This window comes from Marmota flaviventris, chromosome 19 (assembly GCF_047511675.1).
Source record: "Marmota flaviventris isolate mMarFla1 chromosome 19, mMarFla1.hap1, whole genome shotgun sequence".
NCBI classification, from domain to species: Eukaryota; Metazoa; Chordata; class Mammalia; order Rodentia; family Sciuridae; genus Marmota; species Marmota flaviventris.
The window spans coordinates 38,083,785-38,104,209 of NC_092516.1; the positions used below are offsets into that span (position 1 = coordinate 38,083,785).

The window sequence follows — 20,425 nt, forward strand, 5'->3', positions numbered from 1 at the left end:
CAATAGATGTGGAACCGTGATTGTGCCCAATCTGGTGGCTCTCAGAGGTCTCATCTCCCCTGCCACGGGCAGGGCAGTGGGCTGCAGTTGGTGCTGTCTTGCCTACTAGAGTCTCTTGTAGGACTGAGTATTCTTCTGGCTTATTTCTTTTCCTTCTCACTTGAGGAAATGCATTTTGCTCTTGAGAGAGCATGGATTTTCTTTGTGACCTGGTGAGTGAGCTTTTCCAACCTGGGTGTCACACCCTACCCCTTAGAGGCCCCGTTCTCTCTTGTGGGGGCCATGGAGCACAGCTCCTGCCACTGCCTGCAGCTGCTGTGTACTTGGGAATCTTGGATCTGGGCAGAAGGCTTGGGTCAGGGCATCTCCATGCCTGGTGTGCTCTCCTCCCTATAGTGGCTGGGGCCTATCTATGTCATGTTGGTATCTGGCTCAGACTTGGTACTGGGTTCCTGGTGCCCAGTCCTGCAACATGACTCTGTTGCACCAAGCACAGGTTCTTAGGGTCACAAAAGAATAGCAGATATGGCATGGCCTCGTGTCCCTTTGCAACTGCAGTGGGTGGGGAGGGCCCAGCTCTCCCCACAGATATGATGATGTTGTGCTTCTAGTGTGTAGGACGTGGGATTTGTCACTCTCTTTTCAAGCCTACACTAACCCCCTTGTGCTAAGGACAGCTTCTCAGAGTGTTTTCTTACCCCTCAACCCTATCCAGTGTTGTGCTGTGCCCTGTCACCTTACAGACGCATCGCCACATTCCTTCCTCTGTGTATATGACTCTTCAAACAGCAGATCGAATGCTACCATTCTTCTAATTAAATTACCCACTTTGGAGCAGTGATTTAAGGTGCTTGTGAACCTCCCCACCTGAATTCAATGATTCAAGAGTCGATTTCACAGTTCTTGATTATTAAATTGGTCTATGAATAGTTTTAAATTGAACTGGAACTCAAAATAGCCTCTTAATATATCTGTTTCCAGTGAATAATTGCACTTGTTTTATTCTGTGGCTTTGGTTATGGAGCACCTAGAGGTGCAGGTGGCAGTGGTTGACTCTGCATTTGGAGTAGAGATCAGTGCCAGGCTTTCCGAGTGGGCTTATTGAATGAAATGCCAGCATCTTGATTCTGAGCCTTGGTTCCAGCTTCCATGGTCTTGCAGGCCTCTGGTTGGCTTGTCCCGGGCACCCTAGACCAGTGTTCCCTGCCACACTCAACGGGACTAAGGCCGCTACCAGATCCCTTAGAAAGTTCCGTAAATCTTTGATTCACATTCACTTTCGAGTTATATTTCTGCTGCTTAAAGAATTTTACTAAATTATAATTTAGAAAATCCAGTAAGTACTCATTCATGTGAAAGAGAAAAAATTTGCAGTAGAGACCACCTCTAAAGAAATCGTTATCTACCACCCTTGTGAGTTAAGGTTTCCTTGAAATCATGTAATCAAAGCAAATAGAAATAATTGGATGCCAAGGATAATCTCAGACTGCAGATGTCCTTCACAGCCCATCCCCAAATTTCAAAATTTCCAAGTGGCCCCATCATTCTTATTGTCACCTCTCATAAATGTTATGAATGTTACCTTATATGAGAACCCTATCATCCTGTTCATGTTTTATTTTCAAGGATTGGTTAGGATTTTCTTTGGAAAGAGATCTTTGCCAGTGAAGGAGATAAACCCTGCTCCCTCTTCACATGCTAATGTGCCCTCCGGGTGCACTGGCCCTGCCTCACTCACTCCCTTAATCATGACCATTGCTTGTCCCTCCCTAGTGGATCTTAGGAACCTTTAAGCATTGGCTGGAGTTCCCTGGTGCTGACAGCATTCACCAGGGTCCTGAGCCGGCCTCTGAAGGACCAGCCAGCTTCATGCCTGTGCTGGGCATGGCTGTGGGGGAGTTGGTGGCATTGAGAGATCAGGGGTCATGGCTCTCCCAAGCACACTTTGGGAGGTTGGCCTCTGCTTGGAGAGCTCCTGCCTTCTCTGGTCTGAAGAGATGTGTTGCCAGAGGATGGACCAGAAGGCCATCTGGAGGTGGTATGATGCTGGGGAGACACGAGGGGACAGAGGCTGTGGGGATGCAAAGGGAAGGGGGATGTTGAAGCTGGAGACAGGCAGGAAACATCAGCTGGCCGCACAGAGGCAGGGAGAGGGCTCAGCCTGGCTGCACCCTGGGGTCTCTCCCACACTATAGGCCCAGTGTGTGGCCGCGAGGGTTTTGATGGGCAGAAAGTCTTAGGGACTGTGCAGCCCCCTCCATGCTGCACATCTGTGCCAACTGTGATTCACATGGGAAGTGCTTGTGCTGGCAATTTAGCTCATTCAGAAGTCCCGTCCTGAAGCGCTGCGTGGCTGACAATTTTTCCCATTGTGTGTGGAGTTGAGCTTCCCTCCCCCTCCTGCCGTGTGCTGGGATCACCCTGGGCGTCTATTTGAAATCCAGAAACTCCTGAAAGGCGTTAAGTAGCTATTCAGGAGTGAGGAAATGACAGTGAGGCGGCTGCACGTGCAGTCTATTTTAGGGCATCCTGGTGGGGCTCGCTGTGGGGACTCATCCCAGGGCCTTGGGGTGGTCACATCAGGCCTTATCACTCCCCTTTTGTCTTCCTTGCACAGTGCCCGGGGACTGGAGAAGGCCCAGCAGCAGCTCCAGGAGGAGGTCCGGCAAGTCAGTAGCCAGCTGCTAGAGGAGAGGAAGAAGCGGGAGACCCATGAGGCACTGGCCCGGAGGCTCCAGAAGCGTGTTCTGTTGCTGACCAAGGTACAGGTCCACTGAAGTGCGGCCAGGCCTGCCCCACCACTTGCACACCTGTCCTTTTCTCTCTGGCACCACACCTTTGTGCAGGCTTTTGCGTGGCTGCTGCCAGTGGTCTGTGCCCTCATGTCTTGAATAGCATAGCATGCCACTGCCTGGAAACCACAGGCCGTGGCCAGCACAAACCTTCTGCCAAAGAGGATGCATCTTGGCAGCTTGATCAGGCAGTTTGGTTAGGCTGTGTGCTCTTACCCCGAAATGTCAGGAAAGTCCTTGGAGTGCCAGGGTCTCCTCAATCCTGTATTTCCAGGGGGTCTTGCTTTTTGCAGTCTCTCTCTAGCAACCCGTGTCTCCTGGCCTGGTGCCACACCCTGGTGGAGCCTTTTGTGTAATCGCTGGTCTTTTGCAGGGCCCTGACTGGGGTCAGCATCCTTGAGACCCAGTGGGCAAGGCAGCCTTCCCATCCTTCACTGTCTATAAGTGTAGAGGAAACTGAAGTGGGCTTTTTGGTCTTGGGTGTAGAATGAGGCTGGTCCCCTGTTTCCAGCTGTGCAGGATGGGACACACTTGTTTTTCCCGCTCAGTGGTTCTGTCTGGCTCCTGTGCCTTTTCTAATTGTTCTTGCCTGAGGGGTTCCAACGTCTGGTGGGTTAAGCCAATGTTACTCAGGCACAAATGGTTTTTGGTGAGTATTATTTAATAAAACATTGCCATGGACATTGAAATTTCAAAAGGCAAGGAAGAAAAAGGCCAAATCTGTCCCCAAGCACACTCTGTGTAAGGGTGGGGCATCAGATTGCTGGGCAGAGACTCCCCACCTGTCCACACTGCTGTCAAGTGGGCAGAGGGAGCTGTGTTGGCCCCCCACTCTGCCCCAGGAAAGGGGATGTGCCCAGGAAGTACCAGAAGCCGTGCCTGAACAGTGTCTGCCAGCTCTTGATCATGTCTAGTGATCCAGATAAAGCCAGGTTCTTTATCTCTGGAACCTCCTGCTTATGAAGCTTTCAGGAAACGAGTCATATTTCAGCTGCTACATGCTGCTGTTCCCTGGCCGCCTCTGCTCGCTTCTTGGCAGCACCTAGATATCTGTGCAAAGAAGACCTCATGTTTGTCTTGGCATCATGGAGAGCTTCCCAGGACTTGAGTGGAGGCCAGACCCTCTCTTCAGCTCCAGGGGCTAACTTGGGAGCCCTGGCCTTGCAGGTGGATCCCAGGGAGGTGAGTTCCCAAAGTGTCTTCATAGGTAGCTCAAACCAAGACCTTGCTCCTTGAGAGAAGGCACTCAGATCTTGGGTAGCCATTCTGCAGCCTCCCAGGGCACCCTCCCTTCTTTTCAAACGTCCAACATTTGTCCACTGGTGTCAGTCCACTGGTGTCAGCCTGTGATGTGACTACATGGCCAACCGGCCTCACAGGATTTAGTCCAGTGGGAATGAGGCAGCAGTGATAATGCTCACTGGCACCCGCCCCTTCCTGCTAGCTTTCTGAAAACACTGCTGCGAGGACGCGGGAGGAGTTACCTGGTATGAAGTTAACATGCAGACCTGAGGGATTTACTGTTCCTGAGAGCATGTGTAGACCAGGGGAGAGGAAGGAGGTTCATCATCTAAAAGATGCTGCTGGGGTCAGCATACAGATATGTGGAGACAGGCCAAGATGAACACCTGGTCCAGCAGCCGTGGGAGTGGGCTCCCTCAGTCCCTGCAACAGGGGGTGCATAGCATGGGCTGCCCAGGCAGTGCTGGCTATTGAGGGGCTTTGGGCCCTCAGAGTGGGATGGGGGAGCCAGGCTGTGTGGTTGTTTGGTGGGCACCTTGACCAGGCAACCTTCCTGTGGCATGGGGAGTGGGAACTCAGGTCTGGGAGCCTGGCTTTTCCCTGGGATCTCAAAACCACCTCTCAGTCTCTCTGGGTCTCAGTTTCCCCTCTCTGCAGGATGGCCCCAGGGCCCTTGGAACATGACCATAGTGAGTGGGTGCGTAGCTTACCCATTCTCACTTGGGCAGCTATTTTGAGGCCCTGACAACAAAGCCCATTGTCCCCTCCCAAGGGAGGCTCTATGGGACTCAGATCCAGGAGATAGAGCCTTGCACACATAGCCAGTGAGGAAATGGAGTAAACTTTGGGAGTCATGGCTATGAGCTGGGGAGGCGTCCACAGCCCTCGAGAGCAGAGGCGGCTTTGGGAAGATGTTTCAGTTTTTCCAGGTGCTGTAACAAAATAGCATGGGCTGGGGGCTTACACATCTCCAGTAATGATTGCTCACAGTTCCCGAGGCTGCAAAACCAAGAGCAGGGCGCTCGAATGACCTGGGTGAGGACTGCTGCAGTTCACAGAGCCTCTGTCTATTCCTCTCTTGGCAGAAGGGGTGCTCTGGAGCCTCTTCTATAAGGGCACTGATCCCATTCCTGAGGGTGCACCCCCATGACCTAAGCACCTCTTCCTAATGCCATCACTTGGAGCTAGCACAGGAATTTGTGGAAGGTACAAACATTCAGAGCATAGCACATGTCTGTCAGGTATGTTTAGTATGCGGAAGTCACACTGGTGGGAGTTTGGCCTGGTTGGATTTCACTTTGTTCTCTACCAAGTCTTTTTAGTTAATCCTGAGCTGCCCATGACCTTCCACCATGCTTTCAAGGGCCCCTTGGCATGGCCCAGCACCCCTCTGACAACTTTCCCAGCCAAGGACTGCTGCTACCACTTACTTGCTGCTCATTCTCTGCTGTAGGTGGTAGGCAGGGGAGCTTAGAGCAATACCAGGGCAGGCTGTGTTGCAAGCTCTGTGTGTGCACCTGCTTACTTGGGCTGTATGTGTGCGTACCTGCTTACCCAGGCAACTTCAGTTTTTAGAACAGTTTCCTTTCCAATTTTTTTTATTTGTTCCTTTTAGTTATACATGACAAGAACATTTTGATTGACAGAAAAATTAAGATTTTTGATTTACAGAAAAATTAAGAATTCAGAGAATTCCCTGTATCCAGTATCCCCTAGTAACACTTTATGTTAGTATGACATGTTTGATATAATTAACTGGTATTGATACATTATTATTAACTAAGATGAATACTTTATTCAGAGTCTCTTAATCCATTTGTAATGTCTTTTTTCTCTGTTAGGATCCCATCTAAGATACCATGTGACATTTACTCCCCATATCTCCTTGGGGTCCTCTTGGCTGTGACAGTTTTACAGACGTTGTTTCTGGTGACCCTTGCAATTTGGAGGTGTGTTCCTCTTTGGGGATTTACCTGCTGTTTTTCTCATGATTACCAGTTTTTGTGGGTTTGGGAAAAAGAGGTAAAATTTCATTCTCAACACATCATGTCAAGGGGACATGCTGTCAGTGTGACTTGCCACTAATGATGGTGGCCTCAAGCCCCTGATGAGGTCTGGTTTGACAGGCTTCTCCTATGTCAAGTTCCTGTTTCCCAGTTTCTACCTGCGTTTTTTAGAAAGAGGTCAGTGTGCATTGCCCCCACCTAAGGGGTTGGGAGTTGACACTCTCTCCTTGAGGGCAGATTTCTCTATCTAAGTTATTTAGAATTCTTTAGCCTGGGTGGTGTTTCAGCCAGCTTTTGCATTGCTATGACCAGAATACCTCACAAGAACAACTTAGAGGAGGAAAAATTTATTTTGGCTTACAGAATCAGAGGTTCAGTACATAGACAGCCAACTCCATTGCTCTGGGCCCAAAGTGAGGCAGCACATCATGGGGAAAGGATGTGGTAGAGGAGCTTTTCTTAGCTCATAGGGGCCAGGAAGTGGAGCAGGAAGGGGAAGGGCTGCAGGGAAGATGAGCTCTTCCAGGGCATGCTCACAATGACACTCCTTCTCCAGCCACCCCCACCAGCTTATAGTTATCACCCCGTCAGTCCATTCAAACTAGGATGGGCTGATTCAGCTACAACTCCCACAGTCCAGTCACTTCACCTCTGAACATTCCTGCATTACCAGGAGCTTTTGGGGAACACCTTATATCCTAACCATAATGAGGAGTTTGTCTCTTCTCCCTCATTTATTATATCAGATGGACTTGTGGACATTTATTTTAGGTTTGGGATTTTAATCCATTACTACTTTATTCTGTGGCCATAGCACTGGGGTCTTTCAGTTGAATCCTGGGTCCCTTTGATGTCATTGTGGGTTTATGTGTGAGTTTTTCTTAATTAATTAATTTTAATTAGGTATATATGATAGCAGAATGTGTTTTGATTCATTGTACACAATTGCAGCACAACTTTACATTTCTAGGGTTGTACATAATGTAGAGTCACACCATATGTGCAATCATACATGTACCCAGGGCATCTCATTCCATCATCTTTCCTGTCCCCATGCACCCTCAGTACCTTCCTTCCCCTTTGCCCAAAGTTCCTCCATTTTTCCCCATGTCTCCCCCCTCTCCGTTATGGATCAGCATCCATTTATCAGAGAGAACATTCGGCCTTTGTTTTTGTTTTGAGCATTGTCCTACTTCTGGCATTGCAAGATGCTCTGGGCTCATCCTGTATATTTCCTGTCCCAGTCATAGAGTCAGCCATTTTTCCAGGGGTCCCTGGCTGTTTTCATGCAGCCTGGTATTGGGAAAGTGGGTCTTGCTACTTGGGTATTACCAATGGATGTCTGTCTGCCAGAAGAGCCAGGAGATGTGTGTAAATTGCATGTGTGCATGTGAATGCATCTGTGGGACCATCTGTGTCACATTCACTGAGTTCACACCGGAGTCCTTGACTTGCTCAGGCCCAGCCCCACATGGGCCATTCCGGTTCCTCCTTTTTCTATAGGCCCAACCCAGCAGCAGGAAGCCCGGCTTCCACTGTGTTTACTTGGTTGAAAGTGTGTAGCCGTGTTCCAAGTGGTAACCCCAGTTGAGGGCTTTTAAATTTTTATTTGAAATGTAGGTCCATAGGAAGTTGCAAAGGTAGTTCAGAGAAGTCTCTTGAATCTGTCACCTCATGCCCCTGATGGTTACCTTTTACATGACTACATGCTTTTTGACTTAGGAGGGGGCTCGTGTGCCAATAAACCTATCGCAAGTTGAAAATACAGTGAGTCAGAAAATGAATTTAAGACACTTCATCTACTGATAGCCCCCGCTCAGCCCCGCCTGCCTCAACGTGCTCAGGACACTTGCACTGGCCTGCAGTCTAGCAGAGTGATCTCCACAAAGCTTGCTCGATAATAAAGTGTTGGATAGCTCATGAAATTTCACTGAATACTGTACTGAAAGTGGAAAGCAGACTGGGTAAAGTTATAATGTCCCCAGATTCTTAAGCCTTATGATGAAACTTGGGGACTGCACAGGGCATGGCAGCAGAACATGAGTTTAGTCTTGGCAGCATGTGTGTCCTGTGCCTGTCCCCCATCCCTGCCTGCATCCTCTCCAGTCACTCTCACTCTTCCCCAGCACTTGACTTTGGCAGCTTCTGATCTGCTTTCTACTTTTGCAGTCCTGTCATTTTAAGAATGTTACATAAATGGAATTAGAACATCCCCTTTAGAAATTGGCTTTTCTTACACAGTGTGATAACCTCCTGAGCTGCCTGAGTTCTTGTGTGTTCATCATGTGTTCCTTTGTCACTGCTGAGTAGTATTTCATGGTAGGGTGCACCATGGCCTTTTAGCTTTTATTGCCTCCATGTTTTGCTATTATAGATAGAGCCATGGTGATTGGAGGGAAGGGAGTGAACAGGGTGACACTGGTCACAGGCTTACTTTCTGAGCTCTTGCTAGAATCCAGATCATCAGTGGCTACTGGGCACTGGGGGAGAAGGCTCCTGGGAAGGCTAGAGTGGTCTTTCTTCCACCCCTCACCTTGCCTTTGCCTTGCCTTGTCAGAGCTCAGCAAATCCTTGCTGGGTTGTGGGACTAAGGGTCCTGGTTCCTCTCAAGACAGAAAGCCCTGGGGGCTGGAGGCTGCAGGAAGGCAGCTGTTCCTCTGGCACTGGGGTGTGACTTTCCATCATTGCTGTGCTACCTCCAGACCCCATAGCTGGAGACCTCACATATTTATCAGAGAGCTGTGTGGCCTGGGCAGGCATGGCTGGTTTCTGGACTCTGGTAGGACCTGCATGATATGATCAGGGGTTTCGACTTAGCCCCTGCTGGGCACTCACCTGGGGCTCTGTGGATCCTGCTTCTGAACTCACTAGGGTCATTGGCATAATCTAGTCTCTTGTGGCCATAAGTCTGCAGTCCCAAATCCCAGTCCTGGAGGCTACTGGAATGTGCCCTTCTGTTTCCCACCTGCCCATGTAGCCCATAGAGGGTGGTGAAGACCCTCCCAGCCTTCAGACCTCTCCAGTTCTCTTCTTGTCATAGCCCCGTCTTCACTGGAGAAAGCACTGTTTTTCAGAGCTCCTGGGATTATATTGGCCTGCCTGGATGTCCAGGATAACTTCCCTACTTGAATGTCTGTTACTATAGTTGTATCTGAAAATTCCCTGTGTCTTGCCAGGTAACCATGGGCACAGGTGTGAGAGAACAGGATATGGGCATCTTTGAATGAATGTCATTTGAATGAATGTCATTGTCAATGATACCAGGGGTTAGGGATGGGAGATATATAAAAGTCATATTTTGAAAACTCAGATGCCTGCCTCGGCTGGGGGAGTAGGCCTGTCCAGGTAGGGAGGGTTGGAGTGTATGACCCATTTGGGCAGGAGAGGGTCATGTGGTTGTCCTGAGGGATCTTATTTTCTCAGAAAGCTAGCAGTCTGGATGCATATATGGAGTGTTCCCAACAGCTGTGTGACTGCAGCTGTTCTTGGAGGCCAGATCTGGCCTGTGGCTCTGTGTTACCTCTGCTCTGATTTGTGGCCTCTAGTTTACGTTATCAGAGTTACTTTGGTTCTGGTGGCTGTTCAGATCCCCTCTCAGGTTGGGAGTTGGTCAGAAAGAGGACCTGCTTTTGATGGTACTAGGGTGGCTCAATCTCTGTCCCCTGTGGAGTCTGAGCTCCTTATTGTCCCAGTGGGGTCTTTTAGGACTCTGGAAGCTCGTGCCTGGCTTCCTAGGGAGTTTCTGTCCTTGACATTCACACCTCAGGCTCCCATTGCAGGAAATTTCCATTTTCTCCTCTACTTAGCAGATGAGAAGCTTTTGGTCCAAGTTGACCTCCTCAACCCATGCTGAGTTCATGGGCGTCTCTGAGTTAGCAGGAAGATAAATATTGATTGCTTGACACTGACTGATTATTTATACTGACTGTCCCTGCAAGGCATGTTGCGATGAATCGATACTAATCGCCACGTAGCCCCTGGGCCGGGGATGCAGGGATTTGTCTTGCCAGCCAGCATGATGAAGCTGTTCATCAGGCTGCCCTGGGAGGGTGTATGGTGCTTTGACGTGTGGTGTCTCATACAGGTGATGTCCAACTCCCAAGGACTCTGACCTGGGCACATCAGACCCCAGCCTGGCTTGCATGTGATTGGGGAGTACCCCCTCTCCATGATTCCCTGAGGTGGTTGCCATGGGCCTCAGGTTTCTTTAGGAGGCTGGTCTTTCCCTTGCCTTGCTGGGGAGGCATCCTCGCCCTGTGCACCTCCAACCCGCCTCCCTGAGGGGAGAGCATAGCACACCAACCACCAACAGGACCTGGATGTAGCCTACGGAGGAGCCCAGTTGATGGCTCTCAGTGTCTGCATCCCCTCTGAGGGGCCTGTTGGTGTGCTTGACATTTAAATATTCGGTGCTTGGAATGCGCAATTTTATTTTGAGACCTTTATTAAGCGGCTCTGGTCTAAGGAGTTAATTGTTACTGATAGCTAAGAGTATAATTACCTTGGTAAAATATCATGACTATTTTAAGCAATTGAAAATTGGCTTCTAGAACTGGGTGAACACAAACCATTTTCTTATTTGAAATGAGCTATTTCCAGTGTGCCCTAATATTCTACAACATGGTTGCAGAATCTTATTTATAGAATGTAAGCAGTAAAAGCTAACTTTTAGCAAGAAATATGTTTAATGAAATGAAGTCTCTCTCCTTTTTTCTACTGGGCCCCACCCCCTGGTTCAGGTGGAGTGGTTCTAGGGACACCTGTCCTGGAGAATGCTGCCAAGTGTTTTCCCCTGGGCCCCTGGCGTCAGGCACCTCTTGCTAATAGGGTGGCTGTAGAGCATATCACTCTGGTCATGGTGCACTCTGCCCCGTGACCCCTGTGTGTGGGGCCTGGGGTACCTGGAGTTTCACGGGAACTGGGCTGTGCTTCCTGGGGAGTGTCTGCTCTACACTGGCTGCCCTGTCGTGCAAGCCCGTTAGCCTGAGTCAGCTTCTCTGGAGGTGAGAGCGGTCATCATGACCCTTCCCTTCTCTTTGTCCTTCCTGCTTGCTGGGAGGCTTGGAACACTTATTTCTATAAAATATCCTCAGTAAGCTAGAGAACTGCTCTCAAACATCAGTGATTATCCTATGGTGTCAAGACCACTGCTCTGGAAGGGTCACATGGCCCGCAGCGCCGTGCCCTGCAGCTCTATCCCGAGCAGAGGAGCCTTGACCCAGTGTCTGCTCAAGAGGCCAGGGAGAGACCTGGGCAGGGTGGTGCTTCTTCTGCAGTGCACATCATGACTGGTGTCAAATCTTTAAGGGGGGCTGAGGCACAGATAAGACTGGTCAGCAGAGGCAGCCGCTGAGTAAGTAAGTAAGTAAGTAAGCAAGCAAGGCAGCCGCCAAGTGGGGAACAGCTAAATGTGGGGTGGAGGCTGCCAGGCGAACTCGAGAATACCCAGGCGGGAAGTGCAAGGGGTCCTCTCCAGGGAGTTCAAGATGGGCTTTCCTTTGTGGAGTCCAGAACATTGTTCTGCCAGCGGCAGGTGGTGCAGACATGCTTATGGTCATTGCTGCGTCACACACCTTCCTGGCAGATGCCAGGGTGGGTTTTGGGCCTCCTTTTTCCATAAGGTGCGGAAAATGTCCTTTCAGATCTCTGGGATTCTCCCAAGCTGTGGCTGTGTGAGATCCCATGATTCTTTTCCAACTTGCAGGAATGCAACTGGTCTCTCCTTGTGTGTGGAGAAGTCAAGGTGTGGCTAGGGCAGAAAGGGGAAGCTTCCTGGCCCTGTGGGAGCTGGACACCACAGACCATTCTGGGCTGGAGGGGCCCTGAATGTCTTTGAAGTGCTGTCCTAAGAGGAATGTGGGTTGGGAACCCTATCCTGTGGCCTGTGTTGCAGGCAAAGGCAGAAGTGCTGTGGATTGTGTGGGCTGCAGAGCCTGGCTGGCACCTTGCTCAACTGTCCTTTGCACAGTGGGGTTTAGGTGGCACACACTGCTGCAGTGTTTTTGAATGAATTATCTTCTCTCTCCTCTGAAATAATGTAGTGAAGTCACCTCTTACATGTGTTTGTGCTCCTGTAAGATAAGTGAGTAAAGGGGATGTGGAGGAGAATTGCATTCTATTTATATTATCTCTTTTATATTTACCCAATATTGGGAGCTTACACTTGGAGCCCACCCCCTCGAGGTCCACCTTAGCCTGCACTTTTCCTGGCATGGATGCCGTCACCATCCTCAGGAGAAGTTGCGATAATTGGCTTCATGTGATCCACACCAGTGGTTGCTGAGCCCTGGACTTGGGCAGTGGGAGTGGCATGGGGATAGATACAGACCCTCTCCCCACCCTCCCTCGTGCCCTTTGTTTTGTGACATGTGCTTGTGAAAAACATTCATATGTGCAGAGACAATATAAAACTGATTCTTGTCTGGCCAGTCCCCAGTGTAGGAAGCAGGAAACAGCTCTGCTGAAGAGCTTCGCCACTCCCTCCGAGATATGGTATTTTCAGATTTACCGTGTGTGTGTGTCTCTCCACATCCCTGCTTAACATTGTTCTGCTTTCCCCATGTATTTTATATCAAAAGAACTGTACTTCTGTGGTTTCCTTTGTATCTTAACCTTATACTTTTGGCCTTTGTCCATGCTGATGCCATTCATCCATTTTCCCTGCTCCTGTGACAAGTGGGGTATATCCACTTGAACTTACCTCATTTGTGAGTTTAACAGTTTGAAGACCACCCTAATGGGGTCCAGCTTAGCCTATGTTTTTCCAGGGACCCCACCATGCCGCCAGTGTATGCTCATCCATTCTCTTCTGATTGGATGTTTGGCTTTTTCTAGTTTTGCTGTTTCAGACAGTGCGGTGGAATCTTCTGGAACTTGATATACTTGTCTACATTCTGCCTCAACTCTGCAATGTGCATATTCTTCCAGACAGTCTTTGTGTTGAAGTCTCTGCATACACACTGCAGATACAGTATAGACCAAATGGCCAGTGGCCCTCAGAGGCCCTGGGCCCCTTTCTCCTCATCAGCCTCTATTCTCAGAGGAGACCCTTCCTGATTTTAGTCCAGCCAGTTATGAATTCATGTCAGTGGAGGCATTGGCCTGTGCTCCTTTGTGTCTGTCTTTTGTTACTTAACGTTGCATGTTGTGATGTGGACCTGAGTTCTTTATTATGTTGCTGATTTTTTCACACATTGATTCTACATGGTATCTGGGCTGTTTTCAGTTCAGGATGTTACAAGTAGTGCTGTGAATACTTTACATGCATATGGCATTTGGTGACCCTGGGATCACTAAGGTGGGTTCGTCTAGGTGGGGCACATGCTTGCTTTCAGTGGGACCCTTGCCCCTGTGTGCTGCAGCAGTGTGTGCACTTGCACGCGGGCTGAGAGTGGGGGGTTGTCTGGATACTCTTGGTGTGTGTGGGGGGTGGGGCGCGTGCGTGCGTGTGCACCAGCACTTGGGATCTTCTGCCTCTGATTTTCCTTTCTGAGTTACAGGAGTTCTCTATTCTAGAACGAACCTTTGGTTGGAGGCAGATACTGCAGGGATGTCCTTAGTCTATGACTTGCTTCTTCACTTAGTTGTGTCTGTTGATGAATAGACACACGTTTTTAATTTTAAAGTGGTCCACCATTTTCTTTTTTACCTTTGTGCTAGTAGGGTCTTCATAAGCATCTTTGCCTGCCAAGTCAGGAGGACCTTAAAGAGAGTTCATTGTTTCTTCCAAGCACTCTGAGGCTTCACCTTCTGCGCTTTTATCTGATGGGCTTCTGTCTGGAATTGGGTTTTGAGTATGATGTGAAATAGGTGTCTGGGTCTGTGGTGTCCTTGGTGAGTTCTTCAGTCGACCTGGCTCTGTTGATGGAAGGAGCATCCCATTGTCTGGCCTTCAGCCGGGTGGCCTCTCTGGGTAGACCTACTCGTGGAGTCTGTCTTGTTGCTCTGGTTAGTCCGTCTCTGCTGCTGCCACACTGTCGTCACTTCTGCTTCAGGGTAGTTTTGATACTTGCTAGTGAAATCCTCCAAATTTGTAGTTCCTTGGCTATTTTGGCCCTTCTGTGTCTCACAAAATGCCCTGGTGGGTTATGATCAGAATAGTAATAAATTATAAATCATTTTAGGAAGAAATAACATCTTAATGTTATTCTGTCTACTAAACCATGAATGTTACATATTCCCCCTTTACTGAGAAAGTTTTTAATTTCAGCAAGTTTTATGGGTTTTAGACTAGAAGTCTTACACATCACTAGATTTTTCTTTTCCCTGAGTATTTTCTGCTTGTGATGTCTTTTTTTTTTTTTTTTTTTTTAAAGAGAGAGCGAGAGAGATAGAGGTAGAGAGAGAGAATTTTTTAATATTTATTTTTTTTTAGTGTTTGGCAGACACAACATCTTTCTTTGTATGTGGTGCTGAGGATCGAACCCCGGCCGCACGCATGCCAGGCGAGTGCGCTACCACTTGAGCCACATCCCCAGCCCCTTGTGATGTCTTTTTTTTTAATTTACTTTTTAGTTGTACACCATACCTTTATTTTGTTTTATTTATTTTTATGTGGTGCTGAGGATTGAACCCAGGGCCTCGCACGTGCTAGGTGAGCGCTCTACTGCTGAGCCACAACCCCAGCCCTTGTGATATCTTTTAATAGTGACTTGTAGACTTTTCTCTTCTCTCTGCTGGTTACAGTCAGGCCTGGTGCATGAATACTCCTCCAGCAACCCTGTTGTAGTGCTAGTCCTTAACCCGTACCATCCTGTCCTCTGTGAATGATCTGGGTGTGCTGATTTTTGCAGTCCTGGTGCTCTGACTCTGCAGGACTCTGCCACTTGCAAGCATGGTGGGGCACCTTGTTTCACAGAGGTTTCAGGGGGCTTCAGAATTCATCTGTAGGTGTGCTGAGTGCTGTGTGCATGTTCCCTTTTGAGTTTTTGAAATCCTCCTCTTGTTGTTTTCTAAGTTTTTTTTTTTTTTTTTAAATATGAATCTGTACCCCATGGATTTGATATGGGTTTTGTTATTATTCAGTTCAAAATATTTTCTGATAATCTTCCTGGAAAGGCCAGCCTGCATGCAGGATATAGCAGGGCCCAGGCACGTCGTGTAGGCAGATTGGAAAGCTGGAAAGGAAGACCCCAAGCACATTCTCTCACTTGCTTATTAATTTTTCATTCCACAAGCTCTTCTCTAGCATCTGCTGAGCGTGGCAGTGCGGTTGAAGTCGGAGCTCTAGCTTCCGGGGCTCTTTTGGGGTGGGACCATGAGCAGCCCTATGGGGTGGGGACCCTGCTGTGAGGAGGGTTAGGTCTTCCACATGGCAGGAGGGGTGAGTAGCCCCTCTCACCCAAGGGATGCCTGGGAAGGAAAGGGAACAGCATGCTAAGTCTCTGAGACTAGCCTGTGGCCGATGAGATTTTGTTTTTAGAACAGCCTTGGAGAGCCATAGGAAGTGGTGACAGTAGAGAGGTCCCACATGTCCCTCATGAGCTTTCCTTGTGGCAGCACCTTGTTCTGTGACCAGTGTGGAAGTGCCTGTGGCTGGCTCTCTGTCATTGTGCTGCCTGGGTAGGTTAGTGTGGCTCCACAGCCAGGGACATGCAGGTCTACCCTGCCACTTGGAGGCCTCCCATATTGCCCCTGGGACCCACATGGCCCCTCACCCCACCATCTCAAATCTAGTTTCCATCTCTGGTGATTTGGGCATTTAAAGAATATTGTAAAAATGGAAGCATACAGAATGTGACTGTGTACATTGCAACCTTTTTTTTTTTTTTTTTTTTTCAAATTAATGAACTTTACTTTTCAGAGCCGTCTTAGGTTGATAAAGTCGAGCAGAAAGTAGAGTTCCCCAGGCACCCCACCCTCCTGTCTCCCCTGCCATAGTGATTGGTATACCAGTGTGGTGCTGTCATCAGTATCCCTGAGGGTCACTATTGGTCCTGTGCCTTGAGGGACTAGCCAGGTGCATGATTGCAAGTGTCCACCCTTATGGGACTTTACAGGGCACTACTTCTGCCTTGAACGCCCTCGGGGCTCTGCCTGCTCATCCTTCCCTCCCCAACCTAGATGCCCCCAGTAGCTGTTCATGCTTCTGCTGTCTCTATAGTTGTCCCCTATTCTAGAATGTCATTCCTAGAATCCATCAGCATAGCCTTGTTAGACGGGTATCTGACGTAGCAATATGTTTTTAAGACTCCTCCATGTCTTTTCATGTTTGATGGCTCATTTTTTCAAATCACCAAATCACCTCATTGTCTGAGTGAGCCACAGTTTATGTTTTCATCTGCTACTAGACATCCTGGGTGCTTCTAAGCTCTAGCAGTTTTGAATGAAGCTGGGTTTGGGTGTGTGTTTTCGGTTCCCTTGGGTGAGCCTAGGGGCATGATTGTGGATTGTGTGGTAACACTGTGCTTGGCTCTGGGAACTATTCACGCCAGCACACCCTGCTTGAGGCCATCGCCCTTCATAGTATGAGGGGTTTTGCTCACAATATTTTCTTTGCTTTTATGAAAGCTCTTTGAGGCCGGGGACTTGAGAGAAATTCAGAGTAGCGCTCCTTCCTGGCCTCCTGTGGGCGTCCCCTCCTCCACTGCTGGGTTTCTGGCTCTCATTGCACTCGGGCTTCTGCGGAGCCTCTTTCTGCCCCTTCTTCTGTTGTGGAGGGGCCGTCTCCTGTCCCCTGGGCGAGCTGGATACTATACACACACACCAGGTGCAGTCCATTCTGAAAAGAGCTGTCCCACTTCTTTGAGACAGCTCTTCAGTTGTCCCTTTATTGCTCTAGCATGGACCCATCTGGCAGCTTCTCTTCTCAACTTAGGGTCTGAGCTCTGGGCTCTTTGCTGAGGGCTATGACGGTTATGACAGCAGACCTCTCACCATAGAGGAAAGCAGTTTATGTCCGACTCTGCTCTATAAGAGCAGAAGTGCTATCAACCCCATCTTGATTCTCTTCCTCACAGTCCTGGGAGTGGGGACGCTCCTGTGTTCTTGTCAGCCTCCTTCTTCATGCTGGGCATTCTGGGTCTCGGGGAGCAGGGAGCGTCCTGAAGGAGTGTGCAGATGCTTAGTAGCTGCTCTGACTTCAAAAACGGCCTCCTGGTGACCTCCAGGTTCCTGGTCTGTTCCTGAGTGCAGTGTTCCTGTGTTCCCTCTGGCAGTCACTCAAGTGTACGGGACCAGCACCCTGCCCCCTTCTTACCTCAGCAGATCAAGACTGAAGAGTAGCTCAGCGACTTGGCCAAGGCCGTGCAAGTGGAAATGGGTGCTGGATTCTTACTCTTTTTTCCCTCATCATGCTGTGTCCCCCGCCCCCAGTCTGAAACAGCCTCCACGTGGTTTATTCTGTATGTTGATGTTTGCCTTCACATGTAGGTGGTGAGAGAATATGTTCCCTATGGCCATCTGTTTAAGTTTGGGAGCCGCCTTGTTTACCCCTTGGCCGGGGTTGGGCTGACTTGACTGAGCTGGTGCTTGGTGCCACAGCAGCTGCCAATGTTGTAGCCCTCATAGTACTGTCCCTGCTCTCCTCCTCCTCTTAGGAGCCAGGGTCCTCTCTGGGGTCCTGGGCCTGCTGCTCTGGCGCAGGTGTGCTGAGCTGGATCTGACTTGAGGTGGGCTGGGTCCCTGTTGCAGCACGCTGGCTGGGATCCTCTGCAGTCAAGCCTGAGCTGTTCCTCCTGACTGAGCTCAGGGTCTGCTGGCCTTTTCTGGGGCTTTGGCTCTCAGTGGGTCCCTCTTCCCTGTCTTGATGCTCCATCTGTTTTCTAATTGTGCTTGATGATAAAGCTTGTGGGAAGGAGGCTTAAGGCGGGACTTGGGACAGACTCCCCCTGGGATCCTTTGATAGGTGAGTTACTGGTGTAGCCTGTGTTGGAGATTTTGAGGAAGCTGAGTGGTGGGAACATGAGAGCTGGTGTTGGAGACACACTGCGGCCCTGGCAGCATGCAAAGTGTCGTGTCCAGACACTTGTCCTGTCCAGAAGGGCAAGCCATCCACAGGGCTGCCGATCAAGGTTCCCAGTGATCTTGTACTTTAGAGTCTGCACTCTGGGCTGCACCCTTGGCTGGGGACACAGGTCATTTAGGGCACAGATCAGAACATACAAGGGCCATGAAAATCTTAAGATGCACAGGTTGACTTAGTATTCTAAGGTGGGATCTGTAGTCCTATGAGTATCCCTGTGCTGGTCTGTGGCCCAGTGTTAAGTAGCAGATATCTTGTCCTTCTCAGAGATGGGACAGAGACCGACCATGTGAATGACCATCCTGGGATTATACTCAGGCCAAGACAGACTGTCAAAAATGTGGCTTTCTGCTAGAGGCACCTGGTGCGACTGGCTGGCTTGGCATGTCATTGACCCAGTAGGAGTGTGCCATAGCTGTCCCTTCCCACCTGTGCACATCTGGCTCTGGCACCTGCTCACACCTGCCCTGGTGCCGTGGCCTCCACCTCTTCTCACCTCCCTCTTGTATGTCTGTCCTTCACATATTGCTTTCTTTAAACCATCGATTCATTGTATACCATTTGCCAGATGCAGCTATGCTGCGCCTGCTCCCTCCTCCTCACCTTTGTGACTGAGTTCTGTGCCTGCACCAGGAGTGTGGCTTGGTATTGTCCCCGGGTCTTGATATGCTGTTCGGCCGTCTCTGGCATTTGATCTGGGCTGAGCTTTGCTCCTTGGTGGGTTTGGATCTTGGAGTCCTTGTGGTAGAACAAGGCACATCCCAGAGTACCTGCCCCTGAATAGCCAGGCAGGGTAAGAGGCAAAGGCTGCCTGCAAAGTTCAGACCCAGACCTGCTTGCTTCTTAGAAGACACCTCCTCCTGCCTCTGCCTGATGTTAGTGAACTGCCTGGAGGAGGCTGTGGGTCCTCAGCCACAGTCCCTGATTGAGCTTGCTGTGCTTGTCACGTAGTCCCTCTGTTTCTGCAGCAGGTCCCTCTGTGCTGTGAGGCCTAGAGATCTCCCGCGTGAGTCTTTCTTGGCTGCCATTCCGAGCACCCATGAGTAAAGGGATTGTCTGTTGAGCTATGGAAAAGTGCCATTTGCAGGTACTAGAAAGCCAGCCTTGTCACCATATCAGTGCATTGTCCCACCAGGAGGGCAGCTGGAACTGGGTCATGGCAGGAAACAAATTTCCAGGGAGATAAGCAATTTTGTGAAATAAAAACAAAATGCCTTTTATCCCTCTCCAATTGGAAGATGGTTATTAAGATAGCCTTGGATTGTGGGCGTGTGGCGAGAGGTGCCCGCGGGCTGCTCCTGCAGCTTCAGGAGGGCTGGAGTGGAGCAGTAGAAGCAAGGCCACCTTGAGCTTCCTGCTTGTGCGCCATGCTGATGCTAGGCTGCTGTCCCCAGAGGCCTACCTGTGACCCAAGGTGGCAGAGTTTGCAGGCTGCCTTCTGCCAGATCCGATGAGCCCAGCTTTATTCACTCAGAAAGGGCCTGTCCTGGCCTGCCCCTCCACAGCAGGGCCTGGGCTGTCCTGGGCAAGGCTGTGGACTGCTGGGCCCTCTGAGGGGATCTGGTGTGAGTAGTAGTGGATCTCACAGCTGCCACCCCTCTCTCTTGGTCCCCAACATTCTTAGAGGTGTGTTGTCAGGAACCTCAGTACTTTTTTTCTCCTCTGTGTTTCCTAGATGGCTTTACTGAGATGAGACCTTCCCACTGGGTCTCACCATAGATTGGCAGCTTTATCAAGTGGCTTTCCAGGGGAGACCCTATTTATATAGGACCCATTTTATTTTGCTGTGAGTGATGGCCCATGTCCCCTTCTCAAGGTAGTGAGTTAAACTTGAAGAGCTTAGTCACAGGAACCATCATATGCCCATTGCACAGACCACAGTGTGGGTCCCTGATCTCCAGCCCCCTGGCCTGTGGGTGTCCTTGGATCTGGGAGGTGGTGCTTTATACCCTGGAGCCATCCCACCCCTACACCATCTGCTTGGGGTGTCCCACAATCTATGTCTCCTCCTTCCCTGGCTGGACAAGGCTGTGAGGGAAGGAAGTGGTGGTGGGTGGGGGCGGGAATGTCTCTTACTCACTCTCCTGGTGCCACGTGCCTCGGGGCCTTTGCCTATATTTCCCTCCTCCTCTAGTACTGCCCTCACCCTCCCCAGCTCTGGCTCACCTGGCTTGTCTTCTTTTGTGGTCATTGTCCCCCATGAGGTAGGGTTCATTCCTGTCTTGTCCATTGGGCACAACGCCTTACATGTCATAGCACTCAGTAAATCTCTGGGAATTGTTGGGCTCCTCCATCTGACAGGGGAAGGAGCTGAGGCGCAGAGAGGACCACCTACCTGAGGTCACACAGGGTCAGGGAGCAGCCCTACCTAGCAGTAAGGTCTGTAGGCCCTGCTCAGCCCTGCTCACTGCGCCCTAAGGGCC

At 49.9% G+C, this 20,425-nt stretch overlaps 1 protein-coding gene across 8 annotated transcripts in view; it reads left to right on the forward strand.

Annotated features, from left to right (window-relative positions):
• Window positions 1-20,425, forward strand: part of Mad1l1 (mitotic arrest deficient 1 like 1) — a 357,731-nt gene that overhangs the window by 140,012 nt on the left and 197,294 nt on the right. For 6 of the 8 annotated variants that reach the window (XM_027922766.3, XM_071605258.1, XM_027922768.3 and 3 more), the window contains one exon: window positions 2,618-2,762. In XM_027922766.3, coding sequence (XP_027778567.1) covers window positions 2,618-2,762 — 145 coding nt within the window. Of the gene's footprint in view, window positions 1-2,428; window positions 2,493-2,617; window positions 2,763-3,840; window positions 3,975-20,425 lie in introns of those variants that run through there. The other 2 variants (XM_071605260.1, XM_027922769.3) reach the window with 2 other exon arrangements.